At 43.9% G+C, this 27,981-nt stretch overlaps 1 protein-coding gene across 2 annotated transcripts in view; it reads left to right on the top strand.

Annotated features, from left to right (window-relative positions):
- TMC7 (transmembrane channel like 7) overlaps positions 1-27,981 on the top strand; it is a 69,847-nt gene that overhangs the window by 7,807 nt on the left and 34,059 nt on the right. For both annotated transcript variants that reach the window (XM_003418876.4, XM_064295641.1), the window contains exons 2-3: positions 11,201-11,444; positions 16,505-16,653. In XM_003418876.4, the coding sequence (XP_003418924.3) occupies positions 11,201-11,444; positions 16,505-16,653 (393 nt within the window). The remainder of the gene's footprint in view (positions 1-11,200; positions 11,445-16,504; positions 16,654-27,981) is intronic.

Here is a 27,981-nt window from a genome sequence, read left to right as displayed (position 1 = left end):
GACTTACGAAAACCCCTTTTGCTACAAGGGCATATAGCACAATGTGGCAGACACTGTTCTAAGATGGGGGATCTGCAGACTATGGCCCATGAGCCCAATCTGCCCACCGCCTGTTTCTGTATGGCCCATGGGTTAAGAATGGTTTTTACATTTTTCAGTGGTTGGGCAAAAAAAAAAACCAAAAGAAGAATAATGTTTCTTAACACTTGAAAATTATATGATTCAAATTTCAGTGTCCATAAATAAAATTTTATTAGAACACAGCCACATTCATTCATTTATGGGTGGCCCATGGCTGTTTTCCTGCTGCAATGGCAGAGCTGAGTAGTCGCAACAGAGATGGTATGGTAAATAGCAAATATTTACTATCTGGCCTTTAACAAAGAAAGTTTGCCGACCCTTATCCTGAGTGCTTCACATATAACAGCCATCTGACTGTATGAGGTTATCCCCATTTTACAGGTGGGAAAACTGAGGTACAGAATGGTCAAGTGAAGCCAAAGCTTGAATCTAGGCAGTCAGCCTCTGGAGGTTGCTCTTAACCACTGTGCCGTGCCATCTATTCCAAAAGAGTCACAGTAACTGCTCACGGACAGCCCACCGGATGTTGCACTGGCTTAAAAACCAGGATACCTGGGTCCTGGGACCAGCTGGGGCTCTGATCAAGCAATTAGTCACTGCCCCCAAAGGCTCTTTGCTCATCTGGTCATAAAGCCTTGGACCCAGACAGTCCCTAGGCCCCACCCAGCTGCCAGATGCCTGACTCATGCAGGGCTTCCCAGCCTGGCTCCCAAAGCCCCTGCCCCGCCCCGCCATGATGCTCCAGGCTGCTGTCCAATAGGGCACCCACTAGCCACTTGTGGCTGTGAAAATGTAAATTTAGTAAAGTTTAATAAAATAAAAAGGAGCTCTGGTGGTGCATTGGTTAAGTGCTCAGCTGCTAACCAAAGGGTCGGCAATTTGAACCCACTAGCCACTCGGCGGGAGAAAGATGTGACAGTCCGCTTCCGTAAATATTTACGGACTTGGAAACTCTGAGGGGCAATTCTTCCCTGTCCTATAGGGTTGCCATGAGTCAGAATCCACTCTACAGCAACGAGGTTTGTTTTGGTTGGTTAATAAAATAAGTAGAGTCCTTGAGTGCTACGAATGGTTAAATGCTTGACTAGTAGCCCAAAGGTTGGCAGTTCAAACCCACCCAGCGGCACCTCAGAAGACAGGCCTGGTGATCTGCTTCTAAAAGGTCACAGCCTTGCAAACCCTATGGAGCAGTTCTACTCCGCACACATGGGGTTGCCATGATTTGGAATTGACTCGACGGCAACTAACAACAACAACAATGAAGTAAAAAATTCACTTTATTGCATTCGTCCACATGTCAAGGGCTTAATAGCCTCGCGTGGCTAGCTGTCAGCGTATTGGACAACACAGATACAGAGTATTTTCATTGTTGCAAGAGGACAATGCCATTTGACAAGTGGCCACAGTATGCAGCTCAAGGACAGAAATAGCCACAGGGTGACCAGCAGGGTCCTGTTAAGCCTGAGTCTCATCATGTCACTCTGCTCAAAACTCCCCCATGGCTCCCACCTCACCAAAGTAGAAACTGAAGTCTTTGGCTCACAAGACCCTGCACAGCCTGGCCTGTACTTTTCTCACGCCCTCTGCCATCGCTTTCTGCTTACTCTCCTCCAGCCACGCTGGCCTCTTTCCTGTTCCTGGAAGTGGCTGGGTACAGCCTCACCACAGGGCCTTTGCACTTACTCCTCTCTCTCCCTTGGACATTTTTCCCCCAGATAGCTTCCTAGCCCTTTCCCTTCCTTTTTACCCAGCTTTGCTCAAACGCCACCATCTCAGGAGACTAGCCTTGGCCGCTCTGTTTCAAGTTGCCCCTTCTGCCCCCGAGACCTCCCCACCACTCACCCCTGCCTTCATTACCTCCATATGCTTATCACCATCTGAAATACTCTGTTGTTTTATTTGTTGAATGCCTGTGTCCTCTAGCTAGGTATAAGTTCCATAAAGGCAGAGAATTTTGTATGTTTTTGTCAAGGCTGGAAACCCTGGTGGTATAGTGGTTAAGTGCTACGGCTGCTAACCAAAAGGTCAGTAGTTCAAATCCACCAGGCGCTCCTTGGAAACTCTATGGGACAGTTCTACTCTGTCCTGTAGTGTCGCTATGAATTGGAATCGACTGGACGGCAACGGGTTTGGTGTTTTTTTCTTTTTGGTTTAGTCAAGGCTGTGTCTCTAGTCTAGAACTGTACTTGGCTCAGTAGTTGCTCAATAAATGTTTATGCATGACTGAGTGAGTGAATGAATGAATGGATGTGTAGGTAGGTGGGCGGCCTGCCCAGGAGTAGGGAAGTGATGAGTCCCTGGTGTGGGAGGTTTTTGAGCATTGATGGTGATGTCAGATAGCAGCCTCACCTAGATCTGGTGGGCTCTGAGCTCCTGGTTTAAGACCCTTTAGTATTTGTAAACACAAATTATTAGAGCCTGCCTCCTTATAGCTTTCAAAAACAGAAACAATGTCAAACCATAGACTATGAGTGGAAAGAAGTCCAGACAGTTTTGAAATTGATGGTCTACCTTGCCTTTTTGGCAATATCAAATTGTGTGCGCGCCTGGCATTTTATCATTTTGCAAGAAAAAACAGCAAAGCGCCTTTCTAACAGGGCTGGTTTGTATAAAGCAGAAGTACCAGAGATAGGATGAATATAATAGGAGGTCAAATCTGTCAGTGTTTTTTTTTCTTTTTTTTTTTTACCAGCTTTTATTTCTTTCTTGGAGCTATGGTGGCCCAGTGGTTAAAGAGCTTGGCTCTTAACCAGAAGGTCAACAGTTCAAATCCACCAGCTGCTCCTTGGAAACCTTCTGGGGCTGTCCTAATCTGCCATGTGGGGTTGCTACGAGTTGACGGCAGTGGGTTTTTTGGTTTTGAGTTCTTTTAAGCTTTTTTTAGTGTGAAAATATTTATCATCCTATAGAAAGGAATACTATTAAAATAATACTTGAATTCTTTAAATCTTGTTCTCATTTTTTGGTGCTTCGTTGGTGCACTAAGCACATGACTCAGTCTGCCTAGTGGGTGACCCAACATTGCCTGTATCCGCAGCCCCAAATCCCTGCATTCAGCAGGTACTTACTGAGTACCCATGATGTGCCAGGCTCTGTGCTAGATCCTGGGGATTCAGTGGTGAACAAGAGTCTCCTGGGGGAAGCAGACGGTCAAATACAGCATGCAAGGAAACAATAGGAAGGAAGATGGAATAAGGACAGGTGAGTGTCACCTCCTTCAGGTCTTTTGTTCAAGTGTCTCCTTCTCAGGGTTTCTCTTACCATCCTATGGAAATGGCACTTCCCTTGCAAGGCACTTGATAACTCCTTTTCCTGCCTTATTATCACTATTTGCCTTAGTATATATTTTACTTATTATTTGTATATTCCATGAGGGCAGAGATCCTACCTGAATTATTTTATCTTTATTTTTTTAAGGCTGTTCTTTTCCCTTGTGCCTAGAACAAAGCTTGGCAAATAGTGGATGTTTAATAAATATTTAGGAGTCCCGGTGATGCAGTGGTAAAGCGCTTGGCTGCTAACTGAAAGATTGGCAGTTTGATCCCACCAGCCACTCCATAGTAGGAAGATGCGGCAGTGTGCTTCTCTAAGGATTTACAGCCTTGGAAACCCCATGGGACAGTTCTGCTCTGTCCTGCAGGGTCACTGTGAGTTGGAATCTACTTGACGGCAACGGGTCAGTAAATATTAGTTGAATATAGAATGAATGAAGAGCTGAGAGAATGAATGAATGAAGGGACAAACAAGCAGGAATGCAGGCATAAAGAAGTAGGAAATGATGTATCCACTGTAGGTTGTTTCAGAATTCAGGATCTAGGACGAAGGAGGTAAGTGCTGGTTGAAGGAGTGAGTGGAAGCTTGTCAAGGTGGGGAACGAATTCCATTCTCTCCCGAGTCCCAGCGTCCAGCCCGGAGCTGGGCGCAGAGAATGGCTCAACGTGGAGGCTAATTTCCACAGCAGCCTGGAGGAGGCCTGGACCAGATGACCCCGAAGGTCCCTTGTTACCCAGAGTTTCTGTAATCCTATGAGTGGGAAGAAAAACCCTGAAGTGAACTCAGCACCAAATACGGCTGGGCTTGATTCTTGGCAAGCACGCTAAGAGTGGTTGTTTTATGCCATTTAGATCACAGTTGGCAGGTATCCAAGTCCTGGGACTCTTCATGGTGTGGTGGGATTAGGTGTCCTGTGGAAAGAGCTGCCAAGAGAGTTAGGACCTAAGGATGCACTCCAGATGTGCCTGCCTCTGCCCATTCATTCATTCACTCGCTCATTCTTCAGATATTTATGGAGAACCTCCTCTGAGCAGGAAGGCTCTGAGTGAAGCCTCAGGGAGGCTTTGTCCCTCTTCTGGAAGATTACAAATGTTATAAACCAGTAGTAATGTCAGCCTCTTGCTCCCCCACATCTCCTGTCATTTCCCTATCATCCTCCCACCTAAATAATAAGCTCCTAGTTGCTGAAATCTGGCTCTAGTGGCCAACAGGTTCTAGGCATCCCTAGAGGGAGGTACCCCAATATCTGAACTATGCACGTGGTCAACAAGCAGCCCACTCACTGAGCACAGGACTGAGTGGCCCTGTTGACGGTGACACTTGCAGCACTATTGGCTGAACCAACTCAGGAGAACATCTGACAATAACCACAATAAGATGTTCTTATTCTCCTTTAGGACCCCTGTTGGCACATGGTTAAGAGCTCTGCTGCTAACCAAAAGGTCAGCAATTTGAATCCATCATCCGCTCCTTGGAAACCCTATGGGGCAGTTCCACTCTGCCCTGCAGGGTCACTGTGAGTCAGAAACGACCCAACAGCAACGGGTTTGGGTTTTTTTGGTATTCTTCAAGGATAAGAAAACCGAGGGCCAGAGAGGTGATGCGACCTGCCTTTCTAAGAAGCAGTAGGATCATGAGCCTGTCTTGACATTACAGCCTTGGTCAAGTCACCATGTCTTTGGGCCCCAGTTTCCTTGCTGAAAAGCCAGGGTGATGATACCTTCTCAGACTACCTCTGCAGGTTGGCGTGAGAAATGGGGTGATGTCATGCTTTGAAAAGTGTGTGGTGCTGTGTGAAAATGGGAGAAGGCACATTATAGTTATAAAAATAATGTTGCCTGAATTCAAAGATATGTTTATGTGTTTTATCTGAAGATGGAAAACTTTCCCAGGACTGTCTGATTTTTCCTTTTCAGTGATGGCTATTTAGAAAATAAGAGTTTTCTATCAGTGATTGTTGTCGTGAAATGTGAGTAAAACCTATTCTTCCTGTGGGGAGTATAATCAAATAATTACTTACTTTAGTTTGTGTGGAGTCTCAGGGTGGTGTAAACGTCTAATATGCTTGGCTGCTAACCAAAAGGTTGGAGGACCAAGTCCACCAGAGGTGCCTCTAAAGAAAGGCCTGGTGATGTGCTTCCTAAAAAACCAGCCATTGGAACTCCTAGGGAGCACAATTCTCCAACACACATGGGGTCACCGTGAGTCAGGGTCACCTCGATGGCAACTGGTATTAGTGGTTAGCATTTAGGAAACATTTCAAATCCATGACCCCACCGAATAGATTCATGGTGAAGACACCAAGTTTTGTCATCCAACAAGCCTGTGACAGATTCCTAGTTCCAATACTTATTAGCTGTGTGAGCGGGCAAGGCACTTAACCTCTCTGAGCCTCAGCTTCTTCACCTATGAAATAAGGATGATAAAAGTAACTACTCAAAGAGTAAAGGATCGCTGATTGCACAGTGATTAAGGCACTTGGCTGCTTACTGAAAGGTCAGTGGTTCGAACACACCAGCCGGAGAAAGATGTGGCAGTCTGCTTCTGTAAAGATTTATAGGCTTGGAAACCCTATGGGACAGTTCTACTCTGTCCTATAGGGTTGCTATGAGTTAGAATCGACTCAGTAGCAATTTCATTTTTTTAATTCAAAGAGTAAGTAGTTCAGAGTATTAAATACGGGGATGCGTGTAAAGTACTTTGAACAGCCCTGTACATAGTAAGTGCTTCAGAAATCCTAACCAGCCAGTTGCCGTCAAGTCAATTCTGACTCATGGCGACCCCAGGTGTGTTAGAGTAGAACCGTACTCCATAGAGCTTTCAGTGCTTGATTTTTTTGGAAGCAGATCACCAGGCCTTTCTTCTGAGGTGCATCTGGGTGAACTGAAACTTCCAACCTCTCAGCAGCCAAGTGTGTTAACTGTTTTACTGGGTGTGTTAACTGGGTGCACCACCCAGGAACTTCCCATAAATCCTAGCAACTATTATCTGTGTTATTTGTAACTGTCTTCACAGTCGTGCTGATGAAGTCAATGGTATTGTGGCCACCATTTCTGAGATGAGAAAAATACAACTCAGAGAAGGTCATTGTCTTCCTGGGATGGCCTGGCTAGTGTGTGACAGGCCAGTGTTCCAAGCCAGCCCAGACTGCGGCCCTAGCCCTCTGTCCCTGACCTCACAGTTGCTGAATATTCACGACTCCTCACTCAAAGACCTTTGTTCCTTGTTAATAACAGTTCTTTGTTGCTACCAACATGGAGGAAGTGGCCCTGGGACCTTCAGGGCAAGGCCAGTGGCTTTCACAGAGCAACTCCCACTCCTAGCTCCTATACTTGATTTTAGGAATTAGCTGTTACTAATGGGAGTGTGTCATATCCTCAGAGTGTGTTGGGTCAGGAAGAAAGGGTTGAGTAGTGAGTCTCTGGCAGGCTGGCACATGGGAATGGGCAGGGCCCCTTCCCGTGTCTGTGTGTCTGAACATGCCCATCAGGGAGGCAGTGGTTTCAGTAAATCTGCACCATCTGACTCTAGCCCCTCCTCTCCAGCCTTCCATCCATCCCTGCTCATAGGTCCTCCTCCTCCTGGGAGCTCATAAGTGCATTCACAGAGCTCACTGCCTGCCTGGCACTGTGCTCAGCGCTTCTACGGATATGATCGCCTGTAATGCTCACAAAAGGAGTCCTAGTGTGGTGGTACAGTGGTTAAGTGTTCGACTGCTAACTGAAAGGTTGGTAGTTCAAACTCATCAGCTGCCCCAAGGGAGAAATGACCTGGCGACCTGCTTCCATAAATATTGTTGTTGTTTCATGCCACTGAGTCAGTTCCAACACACAGTGACCCTATGTACAACAGAATGAAACACTGTCTGATTCAGCGCACCCTTACGATCTTTGCTATGTTTGAGCCCATTGTCATAGCCACTGTGTTAATCCATCTCATTGAGGGTCTTCCTCTTTTTCATTGACCTTCTACCCTACCAAGCATGATGTTGTAACAGGACTGTTCCAAGCCTGCTCAGCGTGGCCACAGAGACACAAAACGGGTGAAAGCAAAAGAAGAGGCTTCATGTGGTTGGCCAAGCAAAGGAGCTCACTGGGACTTGCCTCGCCAAGATGGCTCCCAGAACCATAGCGCAAGGGGTTTATATGGATGAAGTAAATCAGGTCTGGGGTCTTCAGGAACACATTGAGGTAGGGCCAGCTTGCTGATTGGTCTGGCCGGAAAAGGTGTTCCTGGGGTGGTCCGGCCTTTTTGTGCTTGCTCAGTCTGAAACAGCGATGGGGGGAGGGGGGATCTTAGGCTCTGACCCCTCACTTCTGAAAACCTTCCCCCAATCTTGGGCCACTGAAGTTTGGTTCCGTCCGGTGGGAGAAGAATTCTGGGGTGACCCAGAGGATGGGGTCAATGGTTCTGTGCAGATGATTCAGGTGGGCCAGATCTAATTATTTCTAGTTTCAGCTGATCTTGTGACCCCAGTCTCATGTTTTCCTCAACTTGGCCAGAAATAGAAAGCATAACTAAATAAAGACATAGCTTGAAGACAGGGAGTTATTTCCTGTATCACAGAAGATGGCAGGCACAGCCCTTTGCTTATTCAAGATGGCTAGTAGGATGCCACCAGTTTCAATGTCCTTCTTCAGGGACTGATCCCTCCTTATAACATGTCCGAAATACTTGAGACAAAGTCTTGCCATCCTCACTTCTAAGGAGCATTCTGGCTGTACTTCTTCCAAGACAGATGTGTTTATTCTTCTGGCAGTCCATGGTATATTCAATATTCTTTGCTTCCACCATAATTCAAAGGTATCAATTTTTCTGTGGCCTAGGAATCCCTATGGGGCAGTTTTACTCTGTCCTATAGGGTTGCTATGAGTCGGAATTGACTGGATGGCACACAACAACACAGCAGTACTCACATATAGGACTGAGGGTGAGACAGGGACAGAAGGCCAGACAGCCTCAAGACCAAAATAACAGGACTGTTAATCTGGGACCCTGTCCTGTGGGTGATGTTACAAGACAACCCACACATGCAGCACATGACGCACAAAGTCCTCCATATCTCTCTCAAGTTGTTTTTCAGGACCCAACTATGGGGGTGGCATCCTGCATATCTCTCTTGTAAGTTGTTTTTCAGGACCCCACTACGGGGGTGGTGTTACAAGATAACCCACATCCTGGACTCTGAGGCATGAAGTTCCACATATCTTCCCTACAAGCTATTTTCCAAAGATGAACAGAATCAGCCGATTCCCAGGGCATGCGCAGTGAGGATGGGTGCAACCTTACAATCTTGTCAAGTGGCCACCGAGATTTGGCAGTGGTGACGTGACATTGTCCAAACTGACTCCACGTTGGATTCCAGATGAGCACATACCTAGTTTCTTAACCCCACTATCTCTCAAAAAGCCCCACCTTTTTCCCCCAAAAGCAATAAATAAAACATGAGATCCTTCCTACCTAAAACCCCTTTTATCAACTCCAGGAAAACCTCCGTTCAGGTAGAGACTGGAGGCCAGCATAGGCAGGAGTTCTCTCCGTCCCTCCCTCGCCAGCCCCTGCTTTTTTTTCTGTCATTAATAAACCTTTGTGTGGAACCTCTGAGCCTCTCCTGGTCATTCTTGGTCAGTAGAAGGCAAGAGTCTAAACAGGACTTGGTCCCAAGCTGGGAAGCCTTGTGCTGCAACAAGGGGTCAGTCCTGTCCTTGTGGCCTCCGGAGTGATCGGCCTTTTAAAACGTTATCAGATCAGACAGCATTGGCTCAGAGCCCCAGTGGCTTCCTGTCTCTGAGGTAAATTGAAGGACATACCACAGCCCATGGAGTTCGTCCTCTTCTGGCTCCAGCCGCCTTTCTGACCTCAGCTTTTCTGTTCTCCCCGTTACCTACCGCTGCTTCACCAACTACACCATCTGCAGTGGCTTAGGTCTGATTCTGTGCAGGCCTGGAGGAGAGGTCCCATTCCGCTCCACATGATGTCTGCTGGAACCGAGCATCCGTAGCTTCCTCATGCCTGTGGGGGTGTCTGGCTTGGAGGGTGTGGATCTTTGGGGGCTGGCTGGAGCTCCTCCTCTGGGGTCAGAAGTCTGGGGTTTTCATTCTTGCTGTGTGCTGGGCTCCTTGCTTCTCCTGCATGTAGACTTAGGGCGTCTCTCCACTTATGTGGCAGCTCAGAGCTCCCAAGAGCACCAAGGTGGAAGCTTCCAGGCCCTTCTAAGGTTTAGGTTTGGAACTGACAGAGTGTCACTTCTACTGCATCCTTGGTTAAAGGAAGTCACAGCTCCAGCCCAGATTCAAGGGGTAAGGCCACACAAGGGCATGAACCCTGACTGGTGTCTTAAAAGAGACCACCAGGCTCCCCTTTAGTCACTCTTCCTCAAACACACTATACACACCCCTACCAAGGTCCTTTGTACTTGCTGTTTCTCCTTTGTCTGGGATGCTGTTCCCCAAATATCCACAGGGTTGCTCCCTCCCTTCAACCAGTCTCAGCTTAAATATCACCTTGATAGAGAGGCCATACCTGACCCCACATTATCAAAAACTGCATGTCACCTGTGCCTCCATACTCTGCTCTGGTTTTCTTCATTTCACTTATCACCTCCTGGCATAGCATAATACATGTTGTCTGCTTATTGTCTGACTCCTCTGTTCCCCCTACCTCAGAACATAAGTGCCATGTAAATAGGGTGTTTGTTTTGTTCACAGTCTCCCTAGCTCCAGGTCTGACATGTAGTAAGTGTACTTGTTGAATGAATGAGTATTAGAGATGAGGAAACTAAAGCTCAGAGAGGTTAAGTAACCTTCTCAAAGGCACACAGCAAATAACTTACAGAGCTGGGATTCAGACCCAAGGAATTTAGCATCTATTATTACTTTCTTAAAAAGTAATTGGTGACCGTTTGGTCTCATATAGGTGATTTTTTAAAGGAGCACAGTACTTAAGGGTAATGTTCATTATTTCTTGAGCCAATTTGTTGTTTAGCTACAAGGTGACCTCAGGGGTTAGTTTTGGTCCCAGGTTTGAAGAGTATCTAAGGGCAATAGTTTTGGGGAGTCCTCCAGTCTCAGCCAGCCCAGTGGGTCTGTCAAAACCTGTATTCTTTCTACTACACCAGGCAGCAGCTGGAGTTAAGCTTTGCTGTGTCTTGAGCACCATTCTTAAGGAGGGCGGGCTTTCTTTAAAGGTGAGACAGGCCGCCTGCAGTATGGATTTTATGCCTGATCAGATTTTATTTGTGGGAAGATCACTCTGAGTGGTGATTGAGTGGATACAGGGAGAGATCTTCACCTTGAATGTGTGTTCATGGAACCTGAGCTGGCTATGTGATCTGCTTAGACCAAGAGAATGCAGTGGACATGATACTCTTGACACAGTGCCTGGCACATAGGAAATGCTCGATAAATACTATTATTGTTGTTACCGCCATGTGTCTGCCTAGCACTTTATGCTTTTCAAAGTTTTATCCCATTTATCATTATACCCTATACTGTGTGAAGATTATTAGAGCAAACATTAGCCCATTTGACAAATACAGAGCAGAGTTTAGATAACTTGCCTAAGGCCACACATTTAGCCAGTGTCTGCAGCCAAGCACTAGAACTCAGCTATCGTAACTTAAAGCATCTTGCAAACACATCTGCAGAAAGCGAACCCACTTGCAAGTGATTTCATTGTCCTGAGTGCCATCTGGGTAAATAATTAAGATCCAAATGCTTTTGGCCCAGGTTAGGGGCGATCTGCAAGGTTCAGTTATGATCTCTAAGATCCAAGTCTCCTGTACAAGTTTTGTTTTTTGGCTCCCAAGCTCACTAGAATGAGTGACGGTTTTCTTTCCCTTACCCAGAGAGCCTCTCTCTGGACTCCAGCTGCTTCTCTTCTCCACCTGTGAACTTCCTTCAAGAACTGCCAAGCTACCGGTCCATTGCACGCAAGAGAACTTCCATCCTTACCCGAGACAAGCAAAGTGGCACTTTGCTGAAGCCTACAGACTGTTACAGGTCCCCCCTGGAGGAAGGAATCACTGAAAGCCTCAGTAGCCAGTCCATTCGAAAGTATGCACTGAACATCTCTGAGAAGCGGAGACTAAGGTTTGTTCTATAACCACCTGGAAGCCAGATGATGTATGTTTTGGGCAGAGGTACATTTTAGGCATGGGATACATTTTCTGAAGAGCTCACCTAATTAGAGCCTTATTATTTAGGGGAATCTAAGCTGTTGTGATAAAGAGATCCAAACATGTAGTAGCTAACATATTAGAGGTTTATTTCTCGCTCAGATAAAATCCTAGGTCCAGGTCGACGGAGAACTCTGCAGTCATTCAGAGACCCAGGTGCCATGACTTCCATCCTGTGGCTCTGAACACCACCCCCTAAAGGTATCATTGTTATTTGCACCCAGTACATCTAGCCAGTGGAGGAGTGGGTGCGTCAGTTAGCTATGGTGCATAATAAATCACCCCAAAACTTAGTAGCTTAAAACAATAGCAGTTACTCAAGTCTACAAGTCGGCTGAGCAGTTCTACTTTTAGGTGAGCTCACTCTTTCTGTGGTCAGCTGTGGGTAAGGCAGGTAGCCCTGCTGGTCTAGGCTGGGGGTGAGCTGGCTGTAGACTGGTCTGGGATAGCCTCAGCTGGGGTGGCCATCCCTGCCCCAGATGGTCCCATCCTCCAGCAGGTTAGCTTGGGCTTGTTCACATGGCCACAGCTGGGGTTCAAGAGAGGAGCTTCTAGCAGTAAAGGCCTAGGCTTGAAACGGACACAGCATTACTTCTGCGTTCTGTGGGTCCAAGCAGATCACAAGGCCAGCCCCTTGGTCTCTGACCAGGCAATGCCAGAGAAGGGGAGAGTAGATTTTGGTAGGTAGCTGGCTACCTCCTTCATGATCACAGAATTCAAAATATAATTTGTCTCATTGGTCAGTGTGTGGAAGTCAAATATATGCAATTATTTCCACTTCTCAGACACCAACGAAATTGAAAGAATTCAATTCCAATTCAGTTACACAGGCCGCCCTTCTTCCTCTGACCCTGACCACCCAAAGCTAGGTCAGAGCTCATAAATTAAAGGGCGTGGTCCTCCAGACAGCCAAGTCTGCTCAAGACCTCAGAGGCCAGCTGCAGGCTTGGGAGTGCCCCTTTAGCTTCTGACATTTTGGTTACAAATTTGGGGGTTCCCTCTATGTCCTCAGCATACCAGCCATAAGCTCAGGGGTCCCCAGGCCCCTCCCCACTGACCTGCTGGCTCCCCTTACTCCCTTGAGTTCAATCATTCACTAGAATGACTCACAGAACTCACAGAAAGTGCTATACTTACAATTACAGTTTATTATACAAAAAAGGATACAAATGAAGAGATGCATAGGGCAAGGTCTGGGAGGGTTTGCAACATGGAGCTTCTGTGTCCCCAACCCTGGTGGCGTAGTGGTTAAGAGCTACAGCTGCTAACCAAAAGGTCAGCAGTTCAAATCCACCAGGTGCTCCTTGGAAATTCTATGGGGCAGTTCTAATCTGTCCTGTAGGGTTGCTATGAGTGGGAATCGACTGGACTGCAATGGGTTTGGTTTTTTGTTTTTTTTTTTTATCCTCCCAAGCACATTGATATCTTTCAACAACCAGGAAGCCTGTGGGGCTTCTGTGTCCATTTGATATCACCAGGTGTTTCTTCTGGCCTGGCTACCCCCACCTGAGTCACCTCATTAGCATAAACCCTCAGGTGTGACCTGGAGCCCTTACAGATCAAAGATACTTCATTTGCTGGGGGAATTCCAACGTTTTAGAGATTATCTCTCAAGAACCAAGGACAAACGCAAAATTCTTTGGATACATTTAATTTTAAACCCCACAGTCAGATATAATGGAGGTGGTGTTTCTATTTAACCCTATAATTGGGGCCATCAAAGGCTGTAGCATAATCACAGTTGATGATGCTCTAGGCCCTTTAGCATTGAAAACACATGATCCTTGGTGATTATTATTGTATTTTAATTTGGGGAGCTTTGTATTCTCAAAAAATATGTGAGTGAAGTAAGACTTTATTAACGTATTTCTTTCCCACTGTTTCAGATTCACAAATTCTGAATTCTTATAAAATTCAGTACTAAACTTTGCCGCACCCAAGAGAGAGACATATTTTCTTCCATCAAGGGGTTTCCATGCTAGTTGGAAAAATGAAACTAATAATTAGACTAATGAGGGTGAGGCCCTGGTGGCTCAGTTGTTAAGAGCTTGACAGCTAACTAAAAGGTCAGCAGTTTGAATCCACTAGCCACTCCTTGGAATCCCTGTGGGGTAGTTCTGATCTGCCCTATAGGGTCACGGGGGCCATGCCTGTCTGGTTCACCAGCAAATCCTTAGAACTTGGCAGAGAGGAGGCCACATGACAGTACTAATGGCAAATAGCTACCGAGCACTTACATCTTACCAGGTTTTATTCTGCGTTCTTTGTTTCCTTTAATCCCCATATCAGTCCTCTGGAGCAGAGTTGCCCAACCTCAGCATGGTAAACTATTGACATTTGGTGCTGGATAATTCTTTGTTGTGGGGGTTGGCTTGTTCTGCTCTGTAGGATGGTCAGCAGCATCCCTGGCCTCTACCCACGAGATGCTGGGAGCATCCACCTCCTAGTTGTAACAACCAAAAATATCTCCCTCTGGGGCAGGGGGCTAATAGTCTCCATTTGAGAACTACTGCTCCAAAACCAAGCTGTTGCCATTGAGTCGATTCTGACTCAAAGCGACTGTATAGAACAGAGTAGAACTGCCCCATATGGACAGTAATCTTTATGGAAGCAGACTGCCACATCTTTCTCCCGTGGAGCGGCTGGTGGGTTTCAACCACTGAGCTTTCAGTTACCAGCTGCAAGGGTAGGTACTTTTCTGACTCCCATTTTACAGATGAGGAAATGGAGGCAAAGAAAGGCTTTTGAATGGAAGAGTTGAGGCCCTCCCTGGAGGTGCTCCCTGTCTAGAGGAGGACAGGCTGGATGGAGGGTGGAGACATGTGCCAGGTGCTATGGAACGGCTGGCAGAGCCTCTGTGGCGGGGGGCGGGGGGAGGCTGTGTGCTTTTATGCTGTGTCCTAGTCACACCAGGTGATGTGCTTTCCCCAAATTCCTCACCTTCCCTCTCACACCTCCAGGCTTTAGCACCTTCTCTTTCTCCTGCTCCCTTTACTCCCCTCCCAGTACCAGCGTAGACTTGGGGCCCCTCCTCTGGGTTTCCCCCAGTCCCTGAGTGTGTCCCCTATTGTAGCACTTTCCCAGACAGTTGTAGTTGTCTGAATTCAGGATGTCTGTCTCCCCTCTAGACTCGGAGCCAACAGACTGTTTCTGTAAATGGCCTGAGTTTAGGTATTTGAGGCTTTGCGGGCCAGACAGTATCTGTAACAACTGCTGAACTCTGCTGTTGTAGCCTGAAAGCAGCCATAAAAACCTGTTGCCGTGGAGCCAGTTCCCATTCATGGCGACCCCATGTGTCGCAGAGCAGAACTGTGCTCCATAGGGTTTACAATGACTGATCTTTCCGCTAATGTCTGGTTGAGAAACCCTGCTATAGACCATCCCAGTGCCTGGCCATAAACATGTGCTCAGTCATCTTACAGAGAGGGGAGGAGGATGGAGGTGGAGGTCAGAGGGGCTTTCACAGCAGTATAAAGGAGGAAGGTATCCCTGGTTGATGTAGACAGTCAGTGTACTTGGTTGCGACTTGAAAGGTTGGAGGTTCGAGTCTACCTAGAGGCCCCTCAGAAGAAAAGTCTGGTGATCTACTCCTGAAGGATCAACCGTAGAGAACCCTATGGAGCACAGTTCTACTCTGACACGCATGGGGTCACCGTGAGTTAGAACCAACTCGACGGCAGCCGGTTTGGTTTTATAAAGGAGGAGGGATGTGCACTTGCTCACCGAGAGGACTAGGGCAGGTGCAGAGGCTCCAGGGGCAGGTTCAGGGAGGGGTGCGACTTTCACATGAGTGGGCCTAGGAGAGGGACAGGGAGCCTTGAAAGCCAGGCCTGGGCTGAGAGGGGCCTTGAATTCCCAACCTAAAGATTGTGCTTCCTAGTCCATAAATCTTGATGAGCCATAAAATTTTTTTAATATATGTAAATGTAATTCATGTTCATAGGAAAGCCATTTGAACAATGCAGGAGCGGAAGACCATTTTTAATCAGGGGACTGTGTGTTCAGTATGTTAACACATGTTTACTGAGAACCTACGATGTACTATGCTGGAGTCCCTGGAGTACCTTGGAAGGAAGGCCTGGCAATCTGCTTCCTAAAAGAGCACAGCCATTGAAAACCCTATGTAGTGCAGCTCTACTCTGCAATACATGAAGTTGCCGTGAGTCAGAATCTCCATGGCAACTGGTGTGGGGCATTGTGGTAGGGATATAGTGGTGAGCAAAATAGATACAACCACGGCTGTCATGGCACTTGCTGTCTGTGCCAGGCACGTGGGGACCACGGAAATGAATACTGCATATTCTTGGCCTTTAAATAACTTGTGGTGTGGTGGGGGAGACAGACATTAATCAGATGATCCCACAACTGAAGAGGCTAAGTTATGAAACCACTACTCATCTGTCAGTCTGTTGTCCTGTGGTGGTTTGCATGCTGCTAAGATGCTGGGAGCTGTGCCATTGGTGTTTCAGATACCAGCAGGGTCACCCATGGTGGACAAGTTTCAGCAGAGCTTCCAGACTAAGACAGACTAGGAAGAAAGGCCTGACAATCTGCTCCCAAAAATTAGCCAATGAAAACCGTCTGGATCACAGCAGAACATTGCTCAGTATAGTGCTGGAAGAGATGAACCCTCTAGGTTGGAAGACACTCAGAATACGACACGATAGCGGCAACAGTGGACTCCAATATACCGACAGTCGTGAAGATGCTGCAGGACTGAGCAACGTTCCATCATATTGTACATAACAGTTGCTGATTCAACGGCAACTAATAACGACAACAAGTTATGAAAAGAAGGGGTGGTATGGGAGATAGAATAGAGGGAACTGAGCTCATCTCGGGGTAGGGAGAGAGGTCAGGCTTGGTCCCATGGAGTCATGGCTTTCTTGAGCCTGTTCCCTGGGCTGAGGTTTTACTTGATGCTGAGGTTTGACGGTGTTGCTGTTGTCATTGTCATGCTTGTTTTTAATGCAGGGCCATTCAGGAGACCCAAATGAAGTATTTATCTGAATGGGACCAGTGGAAACAGTATAGCAGCAAGTCGTGGAAGAGGTTTCTAGAGAAGGCTCATGAGATGACGACCCGCCTGGAACTGTGGCGGGATGACATCCGCAGCATAGAAGGTACCGCGCCCTCCCTCTGTACCATCTCCTCCACGGTGTCTCCAATGTCAGGGAAAATCACCTCTTCACCCTCACTAATCTCCACCTGATATATTTAGCATTTCCTTCAATGATGAATGTGAGCAACTGTCTTAGTCATCTAGTGCTGCTATAACAGAAATACCACAACTGGATGGCTTTAACAAAGAGAAGTTTATTTCTTCACAGTGAAGTAGGCTTAAAGTCCAAATTCAGGGTGTCAGCTCCAGGGGAAGGCTTTCTCTCTCTGTTGGCCTTCTCATCAATCTTCCCCTAGACTAGGAGCTTCTCCACGCAGGAACCCTAGGTCCAAAGGACGCACTCTGCTCCCGGCACTGCTTTCTTGGTGGTATGAGGTCCCCCTCTCTGCTTGCTTCCCTTTCCTTTTCTCTTGTAAGCTAATTTTCAGAAGCAGATTGGCAGATAAAAGGTGGTACAAGCCACACCCCAGGGAAACTCCCTTTACATTGGATCAGGAATCAAGGATGTGACCTGAGCCAGGGAGTTACGTCCCACCCTAATCCTCATTAACATAAAAGTACAATCACAAAATGGAGGACAACCACACAATACTGGGAATCATGGCCTAACCAAGTTGACACATATTTTGGTGGGACACAATTCAATCCATAACAGCAACCAATCACAGTTAGGATCCACAGAACCTGTGTCTTCCAACAGGAAAAACAGATATTTTCCTCACCCTTTCAGATGTTGCAGAGAGCTTAGAGTATCATGTATGTTCTTCACTGCTTTGAAATTATTTTGACGTTATTAGACCTGCTACTGGAGCTTGTTATTTAATGTGCTCATGAAGGTGCTCATATGTTATTCTGTCACAAACTGGTTTTTTTCCTAATGGGATAACTGTATTTCCACTTGTATTTTCTGCATTTAAAAACACTATTCTGAGATGGGATTCGTAGGCATCACCAGAATGCCAAAGGAGTTCATAGCACTGAAAATGCTAAAAATCCCTCCCTTCCCCATGACAGTGAAAATTTGGGATGCAGTTTACAAAAATGGCAAGTCCCTAAGGGGTACAAATTGTTAACATGCTAGGCTACTAACCAAAGGTTGGAGGTTTGAGTCCACCCAGAGGTACCTTGGGTGAAAGGCCTGGCAATCTACTTCTGAAAAATCAGCCATTAAAAACCCTATGGATTTAGTGTGCATTGGTTGCTTAAAAATTATTGTTAAGCCCCCAGAAACCCTACTAACTCAGAACTGAAGCCGCTCCTTATAAAACAAACAGTAACACACATGAGAGACATGCTTCTTGGTTCAATCAAGTATTATGGTCTCATATACTTGCCCCCAAAACCCTGGTGGCATAGTGGTTAAGTGCTACGGCTGCTAACCAAAGGGTTGGCAGTTCAAATCCACCAGGCACTCCTTGGAAGCTCTATGGGGCAGTTCTGCTCTGTCTTGTAGGGTCGCTATGAGTCGGAATTGACTCGATGGCACTGGGTTTGGTTTTTGGTTTTATACTTGCCCCTGTGGTCTCAAAGGGGCAATGCCTGCCCAAAAGCAAAGATGAGAAGACAGGTAGGGAAGACAGGTAGGGACAGGAAAACTGGACAAGTGGGCATGGGGAACCTGGAATGGAAAGGGGGAGAGTGCTGACACATTGTGGTGATTGCAACCAATGTCACAAAACAATTTGTGTATAAATTTTTGAATGAGAAGCTAATTTGTGCTATGAACTTTCACCTAAAGCACAATAAAATTTTTTTAAAAGTTGCTGTTAATTTTGATATAGGTAAGACATGTGCAAAATATTAGAACAGTAAATTATAAAAATCTAGGATTCTGCGTTCAGTTCGCTTCAAATGCCCCCCTCCCCCGCCCATCATCAGACTGAAGTTGGGCATCATAACCAGTGCGGGATGGGAGAAACATGACCTGGACCCACAAGCAGCAAACCCATATTCTCAAAGGAAAGGCCTTGACTCTGAGTTAAAAGATTGTGCTGATTTACTTCAAGTTAAAATAAGTGTTTAAGGAATCCATACATAATTTTGAATGACTTCCCTGTTTGAACTGACTTTTTCTAATATTATCTCATTGCAACTCTGTATTCTTCTCTCAAAATGGACAAAAGATGGAATTGTTCATGACATGCAAATAAAAATAAAGACACACCATTAAAAAAAAAAAGGAAAACTCTGGAGTATGGGGGTTGCCACGAGTTGGAGTTGACTCAACAGCAGCTGTATATATATATATATACACACAAGCACATACACACACAAAAAATTGGAAGTGGTGCCAAGATATAAAATTAGAAAAAACATTAACCATTTGGATTATGTAGCAGAGCCAGAGACAAAATGCCTCTTAGGATTACATATTTTTTACGATAAAGGAGTCTCTTGGAGATGCAAACAGTTAAGTGCTTGGCTCTAACCAAAAGGTTGGAGGTTTGAGTGTACTCACAGGCACCTCGTAAGAACGGCCTGGCAATGTAAATCAAAAAAATCAGCCATCAAAAACCCTATGAAGCAGTTCTACTCTAACACACATGGAATCACCATGAGTCAGAACTGACTCAATGGCAACTGGCTATACCAAAAAAACCCACTGCCGTCGAGTCGATTCCGACTCATACCGACTCTATAGGACAGAGTAGAACTGCCCCATAGAGTTTCCAAGGAGCGCCTGGCGGATTCAAACTGCTGACCTTTTGGTTAGCAGCCGTAGCACTAGGTACTATAAAGGAAAACAGATTTACAGGTGATATAATTTACACAATAAAACCTGCGAAAGTTGGGACCTGTATGAGTAGAAGCCGGTCAGAGAAGGAAAACTCAAACGTTTCCCACTAATAGAGAGTGATAGAAAAGTTGTAAGACTACACCATCAAAGGCAGAAAACTTGCAAGTTCTAGAAAAACATGGTGATCCCATCAAGTGCCAGCTCTCACAGGTTTCACTGTGTGTAGAAAATAAAAAAGACAAACTACTAGATTTAATGTGTGAATTCAGTGAGGTTACTAGATATACAGTCCATATATAAAACCAATTGTATTTCTATAAACCAGCAAGCAATAATTAGAAAGTGAAAATTGAAAAATGATACCATAGCGTCACGAACATCAAATACGGATTCTTAAATATTTGTTGTGGGATGGGGCCAAGATGGTGGAATAGCCAGATGCTTCCTGCGATCCCTCTTACAACAAAGACCCGGAAAAACAAGTGAAATGATTATATTTAAGACAAGCTAGGAGCCGTGAACATCAAAGGCAAAGTTAGAAAACAGACTGAGCAGCATGGGGAGGGAGAGACACTTCAGCAGTGGAGAGGAGTTGCCGGACCTGAATTGCCGGGACTCCTTAGGCACCATTCCCAGGAGCAGCTGCGGCGGGCTGGTAGTAGTGTTTGGCAGCAGTTTCCTCAGAGAGAAGCAGCCAGCCACGCAGACCACTCACACCTCCAGAACAAGAGAAAAACAGCACTTTCAGCTGTTTTTTACCGCGCCCCCAGCCTCAAGCCAGCTTCAGTGGCTGATTGCCCTGGGCCTAAGATAGGCCCTCTTGAGTACCTGGAGCCATCCTCCTGGCCTTGGAGAAGGAATAAATTCACAACAGGGGGAAGAGATAATTTGCCAGCTCCACTAACCAGGGGAGCTCAGGACAGAAGTGGCTCCTGAGCAGGCATAAAAGGTCCATGGACTTTGAATACCTTTCCCCCCTCCATGGACCTGTGTAGGCCTATTTCAGGAGAATAGGCCCTCATAGGCATACTACAACTGTTTCAGCTGCATGGTGGAGAGGTGAGTGTTTGCTGTTTGACACTGCTTTGCCTATTAAACACAGTGTTCACCTACCCACATCAGGGGCCTAAGGTCTGGTGGCTCCACTCAGGTCACCCAGCCTCCCACTACAGGGGTCCAGAGATAACTTGTACCTCCCAGTCCTTAACAACCAGAAACATTGGGTGCCCATGGTCCATCTGCAGAACCCACCCACCCATATGCTCTAGAGAAGAGGGACGTGCTTTCCTCAGAGACACTTCGGGGACGATTTGCAGCCCCCTGCCTTGTTCAGAACATGATCTGCTGCTGCAAGCAGATACCGGTACCTACACCAATCACCCCTGCCCCTCTAAGACTGTAGGACAGAGCCTGTACCACACACTTGACGACCAGCCACATGGACACATGAGCTGAATCCATAAAAGAAAAGTGAATGTACTCCTAGACTGATGTACCTGATAACAGCTCTAGCCATCTGGTGACAGGACATCAGAGCTTCAAAGGTGAAAATAATCAAGCTAGCTCACTCAAGCAACCCATTTGGGCATATCAAAACAAAACAAAGCAAGAACCTAGGATATAGTAAGCAAACACAAAGTAAACTAATAAAATAACTTATAGATGGCTCGAAGACAACAGTCAATATCAAATCGTGTAGAGAAGCAGACCATGATGCTTCCACAAACTTTGTAAATGAATCAAGGGATCTTCTAGATGAAAGTGCCTTCCTGGAGCTACCAGATGCAGAATACAAGAGATTAATATACAGAACCCTTCAAGACATCAGGAAGGAGATCAGGCAATATGCAGAATAAGCCAAGGAACACACAGATAAAGCAGTTGAAGAAATTAAAAAGGTTATTCAAGAACATAATGAAAAATTTAATAAGCTGGAAAAATCCATATACAGACAGCAATCAAATTCAGAAGATTAGCAATGAAATTACAGAATTAGACAACTCAGTAGAAAGTTAGAGTAGAACTGAATAAGTGGAAGGCAGAATTGGTGAACTTGAAGATAAAGAGGGACCCATATATTTGAAGAAAAATCAGATAAAAGAATTTAAAAAAATGAAGAAACCTTAGGAATCATGTGGGACTCAATCAAGAGAAATAACCTATGCATGATTGGAGTACCAGAACAGGGAGGGATAACAGAAAATACAGAGAGAATTGTTGAAGATTTGTTGGCCAAAAACTTCCCTGATATCATGAAAGATGAGAAGATATCTCTCCAAGATGCTCATCGAACTCCACATAAGGTAGAATTTAAAAGAAAGTCACCAAGACGTATTATAATCAAAGTTGCCAAAACCAAAGATAAAGAGAGAATTTTAAGAGCAGCTAAGGAAAATTAAAAGTCACCTACAAAGTAGAGTTAATAAGAATAAACTGGGACTACTCAGCAGAAACCATGCAGTCAAGAAGGCAGTGGTATGCTGTATATAAAGCATTGAAGGAAAAAAATTGCCAGCCAAGAGTCATACATCCAGCAATACCTTCTCTCAAATATGAAGGTGAAATTAGGACATTTCTGGACAAACAGAAGATTAGAGAATTCATAAAAACCAAACCAAAACTACAAGAAATACTACAGGGAGTTCTTTGGTTAGAAAATCAATAATATCAGGTATCAACTCAAGACTAGAACACTGGACAGAGCAATCAGATGTCAACCCAGACAGGGAAATCACAAAAATAAATCAAGATAAAAAAAATGCTCAAAACAGGGAAACAGCAATGTTATGTAAAAGAAGACAATATTAAAACAATAAAGAGGGACTAAGAAATGCAGTCATAGATCTCTCTTATGGAGAGGAAGAAAGGCAATATAAAGAAATAGAAGTTAGGTTTAAATTTAGAAAAATAGGGGTAAATATTAAGGTAACCATAAAAGGAGACAAACTATCGTACACATCAAAACAAAATACAAGAAAAAAATAGTGACTTAGCAGAAACAAAATCAACAACAACAAATAAGAGGAAAAGACAATGTATAAAGATAAACTACTCAGCACAAAAAATTAAGTTGGAAAAAGAAACTGTCGACAACACACAAAAAAAGACATCAAAATGACAGCACTAAATTCATACCTATCCATAATTACGCTGAATGTAAATGGACTAAATGCACCAATAAAGAGACAGAGAGTGGCAAAATGGATTACAAAACATGATCCGTCTATATGCTGCTACGAGAGACACACCTTAGACTTAGAGACACAAACAAACTAAAACTCAAAGGATGGAAAAAAATATATCAAGCAAACAACAATCAAAAAAGCAGGAGTGGCAATATTAATTTCTGATGAAATAGACTTTAAAGCTAAATCAACCACAAAGGGTAAGGAAAGACACTAATCCAGTAGAACTGCCCCATAGAGTTTCCAAGGAGCGCCTGACAGATTTGAACTGCTGACCCTTTGGTTAGAAGGAAAGACACTATATAATGATTAAAGGGACAGTATACCAGGCGGATATAACCATATTAAATATTTATCCACCCGGTGACAGGGCTGCAGGATACATAAAACAAACTCTAACAGCTTTGAAAAGTGAGATAGACAGCTCCACAATTATAGTAGGAGAATTCAACACACCACTTTCAGTGAAGGGCAGGACACCCAGAAAGAAGCTCAATAAAGACACGGAAGATCTAAATGCCACAGTCAACCAACTTTACCTCATAGACATATGCAGAACACTCCACCCAAGAGTAGTCAAGTATACTTTCTTTTCTAGTGCACATGGAACATTCTCTAGAATAGACCACATATTAGGTCATAAAGCAAGCCTTAGCAGAATCCAAAACATTGAAATATTACAAAGCATCTTCTCTGACCATAAGACCATAAAAGTAGAGATCAATGACAGAAAAAGCAGGCAAAAGAAATCAAACACTTGGAAACTGAACAATACCATGCTCAAAAAAGACTGGATTATGGAAGACATTAAGGATGGAATAAAAAAAATCAATAGAATCCAATGAGAATGAAAATACTTCCTATCAGAACCTTTGGGACACAGTGAAAGCAGTGCTCAGAGGTCAATTTATATCAATAAATGCCCACATCCAAAAAGAAGAAAGGGCCCAAATCAAAGAATTATCCCTACAACTTGAATGAATAGAAAGAGAGCAACAAAAGAAACCCCCAGGCACCAGAAGAAAGCAAATAATAAAAATTAGAGCACAATTAAATAGAAAACAGAAAAACAATTGAAAGAATTAACAAGACCAAAAGCTGGTTCTTTGAAAAATTAACAAAATTGATAAACCATTGGCCAAACTGACAAAAGAAAAACAGGAGAGGAAGCAAATAACCTGAATAAGAAATGAGATGGGTGATATTACAACAGACCCAACTGAAATTAAAAGAATCATATCAGATTACTATGAAAAATTGTACTCTAACACATTTGAAATGGATGAATTCCTAGAAACACACTACCTACCTAAACTAACACAAACAGAAGTAGAACAACTAAACAGACCCATAACAAAAGAAGAGATTGAAAAGGTAATCAAAAAAACTCCCAAAAAAAAAAGCCCTGGCCTGGAGGGCTTCACTGCAGAGTTCTATTAAACTTTCAGAGAAGAGTTAACACCACTACTACTAAAGGTATTTCAGAGCATAGAAAAGCATGGAATACTACCAAACTCATTCTATGAAGCCAGCATATCCCTGATACCAAAACCAGGTAAAAAAAAAAAAAAAAACACACCGCAAAAAAATTAAATTACAGACCTATATACTTCATGAACTTAGATGCAAAAATCCTCAACAAAATTCTAGCCAATAGAATTCAATAACATATCAAGTGGTATGCAGGTATGCAGGGATGGTTCAACATTAGAAAAACAATTAATCTGTCATATAAATAAAACAAAACAGAAGAGTCACATGATTTTATCAATTGATACAGAAAACGCATTTGACAAAGTTCAACAACCATTCATGATAAAAACTCTCAGCAAAATCGGAATAGAAGGAAAATTCCTCAACATAATAAAGGGCATTTATACAAAACCAACAGCTAACATCACCCGAAATGGAGAGTATGAAAGCATTCCCCTTGAGATCAGGAACCAGACAAGAATGCCCTTTATCACCGCTCTTATTCAGCATTGTGCTGGAGGTCCTGGCCAGGGTAATTAGGCTAGATAAAGAAATAAAGTGCATCTGGATTGGCAAGGAAGAAGTAAAAGTATCTCTTTTTGCAGATAACATGATCTTAAGCACAGAAAACGCTAAAGAAGCCTCAAGAAAACTACTGAAACTAATAGAAGAGTTCAGCAGAGTATCAGGATACAGGATAAACATAGAAAAATCAGTTGGATTCCTCTCCACCAACAAAAAGTACATTGAAGAGGAAACCACCAAATCAATACCATTTATAGTAGCCCCCAAGAAGATAAAATACTTAGGAATAAATCTTACCAGAGATGTAAAAGACTTAAACAAAGAAAACTACAAACACTACTCCAAGAAACAGAAAGAGACCTACAGAAGTGGAGGAGCATACCTTGCTCATGGATAGGGAGACTTAACCTTGTAAAAATGTCTGTTCTACCAAAAGCGATCTATAGATACAATGTAATTCCGATCCAAATCCCAGGACCTTTTTGACTGAGTTGGAGAAACAAATCACCAACTTCATATGGAAGGGAAAGAGGCCCTGGATAAGTAAAGCGTTACTGAAAAAGAAAAACAAAGTGGGAGGCCTCACTCTACCTGATTTTAGAAGCTATTATACTGTCACAGTAGTCAAAACAGCCTGGTACTGGTATAACAACAGATACATAGACCGATGGAACAGAATTGAGAATCCAGACATAAATCCATCCACATATGAGCAGCTGATATTTGACAAAGGCCCAAAGTCAGTTAAATGGGGAAAAGACTGTCTTTTTAACAAATGGTGCTGGCATAACTGGTTATCCATCTGCAAAAAAAATGAAACAAGACCCGTACTTCACACCATCCACAAAAACAAACTCAAAATGGATCAAAGACCTAAATATAAAATCTAAAATGATAAAGATCATGGAAGAAAAAATAGGGACAACGTCAGGAGCCCTAATACATGGCATAAACAATATACGAATCATTACTAACAATGCAGAAGAAAAACTAGGTAATCGGGAGCTCCTAAAAATTAAACACCTATGCTCATCCAAAGATTTCACCAAAAAAGTAAAAAGATTACCTACAGGCTGGGGAAAAGTTTTTAGGTATGATATTTCCGATCAGCGCCTGATCTCTAAAATCTACATGATACTGCAAAAACTGAACTACAAAAAGACAAATAACCCAATTTAAAAATGGGCAAATATATGAACGGGCACTTCACTAAAGAAGACATTCAGGTAGCTAACTAATAGATAAGTGAGGAAATGCTCATGATCATTAGCCATTAGAGAATGCAAATCAAAACTATGGCGAGATTCCACGTCACTCCAACAAGGCTGGCATTAATCCAAAAAACACAAAATAATAAATGTTGGCAAGGTTGTGGAGAGATGGGAACACATACACGGCTGGTGGGAATGTAAAATGGTACAACCACTTTGGAAATCGATTTGGAGCTTCCTTAAAAAGCTAGAAATAGAACTACCATATGATTCAGTAGTCCCACTCCTTGAAATATATTCTAGAGAAATAAGAGCCTTTACATGAACAGATATATGCACACCGTGTTCATTGCAGCACTGTTTACAATAGCAAAAAGATGGAAGCAACCAAGGTGCCCGTCAGTGGGTGAATGGGTAAATAAATTATGGTGCATTCACACAATGGAATACTACGGATAAAGAACAATGATGAATCTGTGAAACATTTCATAACAGGGAGCCATCTGGAAGGCATTATGCTGAGTGAAATTAGTTAGTTGCAAAAGGACAAGTATTGTATAAGGCCATTATTATAAGAACTCGACATAGTTTAAACAGAGAAGAAAATATTCTTTGATGGTCATGGCGGGGGGGGAGGGAGACAAGTATTCACTAATTAGATAGTAGATAAGAACTATATTAGGTGAAGGGAAAGACAACACACAGTACCGGAGAGGTCAGCACAGCTGGACTAAACCAAAAGCAAAGAAGTTTCCTGAATAAACTGAACACTTTGAAGGCCAGCATAGTAGGGGCGGGGGTTTGGTGACCATGGTTTCAGGGGACATCTAAGTCAATTGGCATAATAAAATCTATTAAGAAAACATTCTGCATCCCACTTTGGAGAGTGTAGTCTGGGGTCTTAAACACTAGCAAGCGGCCATCTAACATGCATCAATTGGTCTCAACCCACCTGGAGCAAAGGAGAATAAAGAACACCAAAGACACAAGGGAATTATGAGCCCAAAAGACAGAAAGGACCACATAAACCAGAGACTACAGCAGCCTGAGACCAGAAGAACTAGATGGTGCCCAGCTACCACCGATGACTGTCCTGACAGGGAACACAACAGAGAACCCCTGGTGGAGCAGGAGAGCAGTGGGATGCAGACCTTCAATTCTCATAAAAACCAGACTTAATGGTCTGACTGAGACTAGAAGGACCCTGGAGGTCATGGTCCCCGGACCTTCTGTTAGCCCAAGACAGGAACCATTCCCAAAGCCAACTCTTCAGACATCGATTGGACTGGACTATGGGATAGAAAATGATACTAGGGAAGAATGAGCTTTTTGCATCAAGTAGACACATGAGCCTATGTTGATGTCTCCTGTCTGAAGGGGAGATGAGAGGGTAGAGGGGGTCAGAAGGTGGCAAACTGGACACGAAAAGAGAGTGGAGGGAAGAAGTGTGCTATCTCGTAAGGGGGAGAGCAATTAGGAGTATATAGTAAGGTGTATATAAATTTTTGTATGAGAGACTGACTTGATTTGTAAACGTCCTTTTAAAGCACAATAAAAATTTTAAAAATATATCTGTTGAATAAACTAAATATCATCCTGTTTAAAAAAAAAACCAAAAAACAAATACCTAGGAATATATGTAATGAAAGGTGTGCAAGAGCTTACACTGAAAACTAGAAAATACTGTTGAGAAAAATGAAACAGTTAAACATACCAAGTTCATAGATCAGAAGATGCAATATTGTAACGATACCACTTTTCATCAAGTTGAACTATATAGTCCATGTAATCCCAGCAGAATCTAAGCAGATTTTGTGTATGTGTGAAAATTAATACACTGATTCTAAAATTTATTTCCAAATATAAAGGAGCCACAGGAAGGAAGAAAGACATAGTACCAGCTAGCAAGTCTTATTATAAATCTGCGTTACTTAAGATAGTGTGGTATTAGTGGAAGGATAGACAAATAGACCAATGGAACAGAACCGAGAGTTCAGAAACAGATTCATACATGTATGGTCCACTGACTCAACAAAGGCAGTACTGCAGCTCACTGAGAAAAGGATGACCTTTTCAATGAATGGCACTGAGTCAATTAGATATTCATATAGGAAAAGGTCAATATTTTTGTTGTTTTGTTTTTAATTTTATTTTGTTGTTGAGAATATACACAACAAAACATATAGCAATTCAACCAT

Source organism: Loxodonta africana, chromosome 12 (genome assembly GCF_030014295.1).
Source record: "Loxodonta africana isolate mLoxAfr1 chromosome 12, mLoxAfr1.hap2, whole genome shotgun sequence".
Taxonomy (NCBI): Eukaryota; Metazoa; Chordata; class Mammalia; order Proboscidea; family Elephantidae; genus Loxodonta; species Loxodonta africana.
This window is presented reverse-complemented; position numbering and strand designations above follow the sequence as displayed.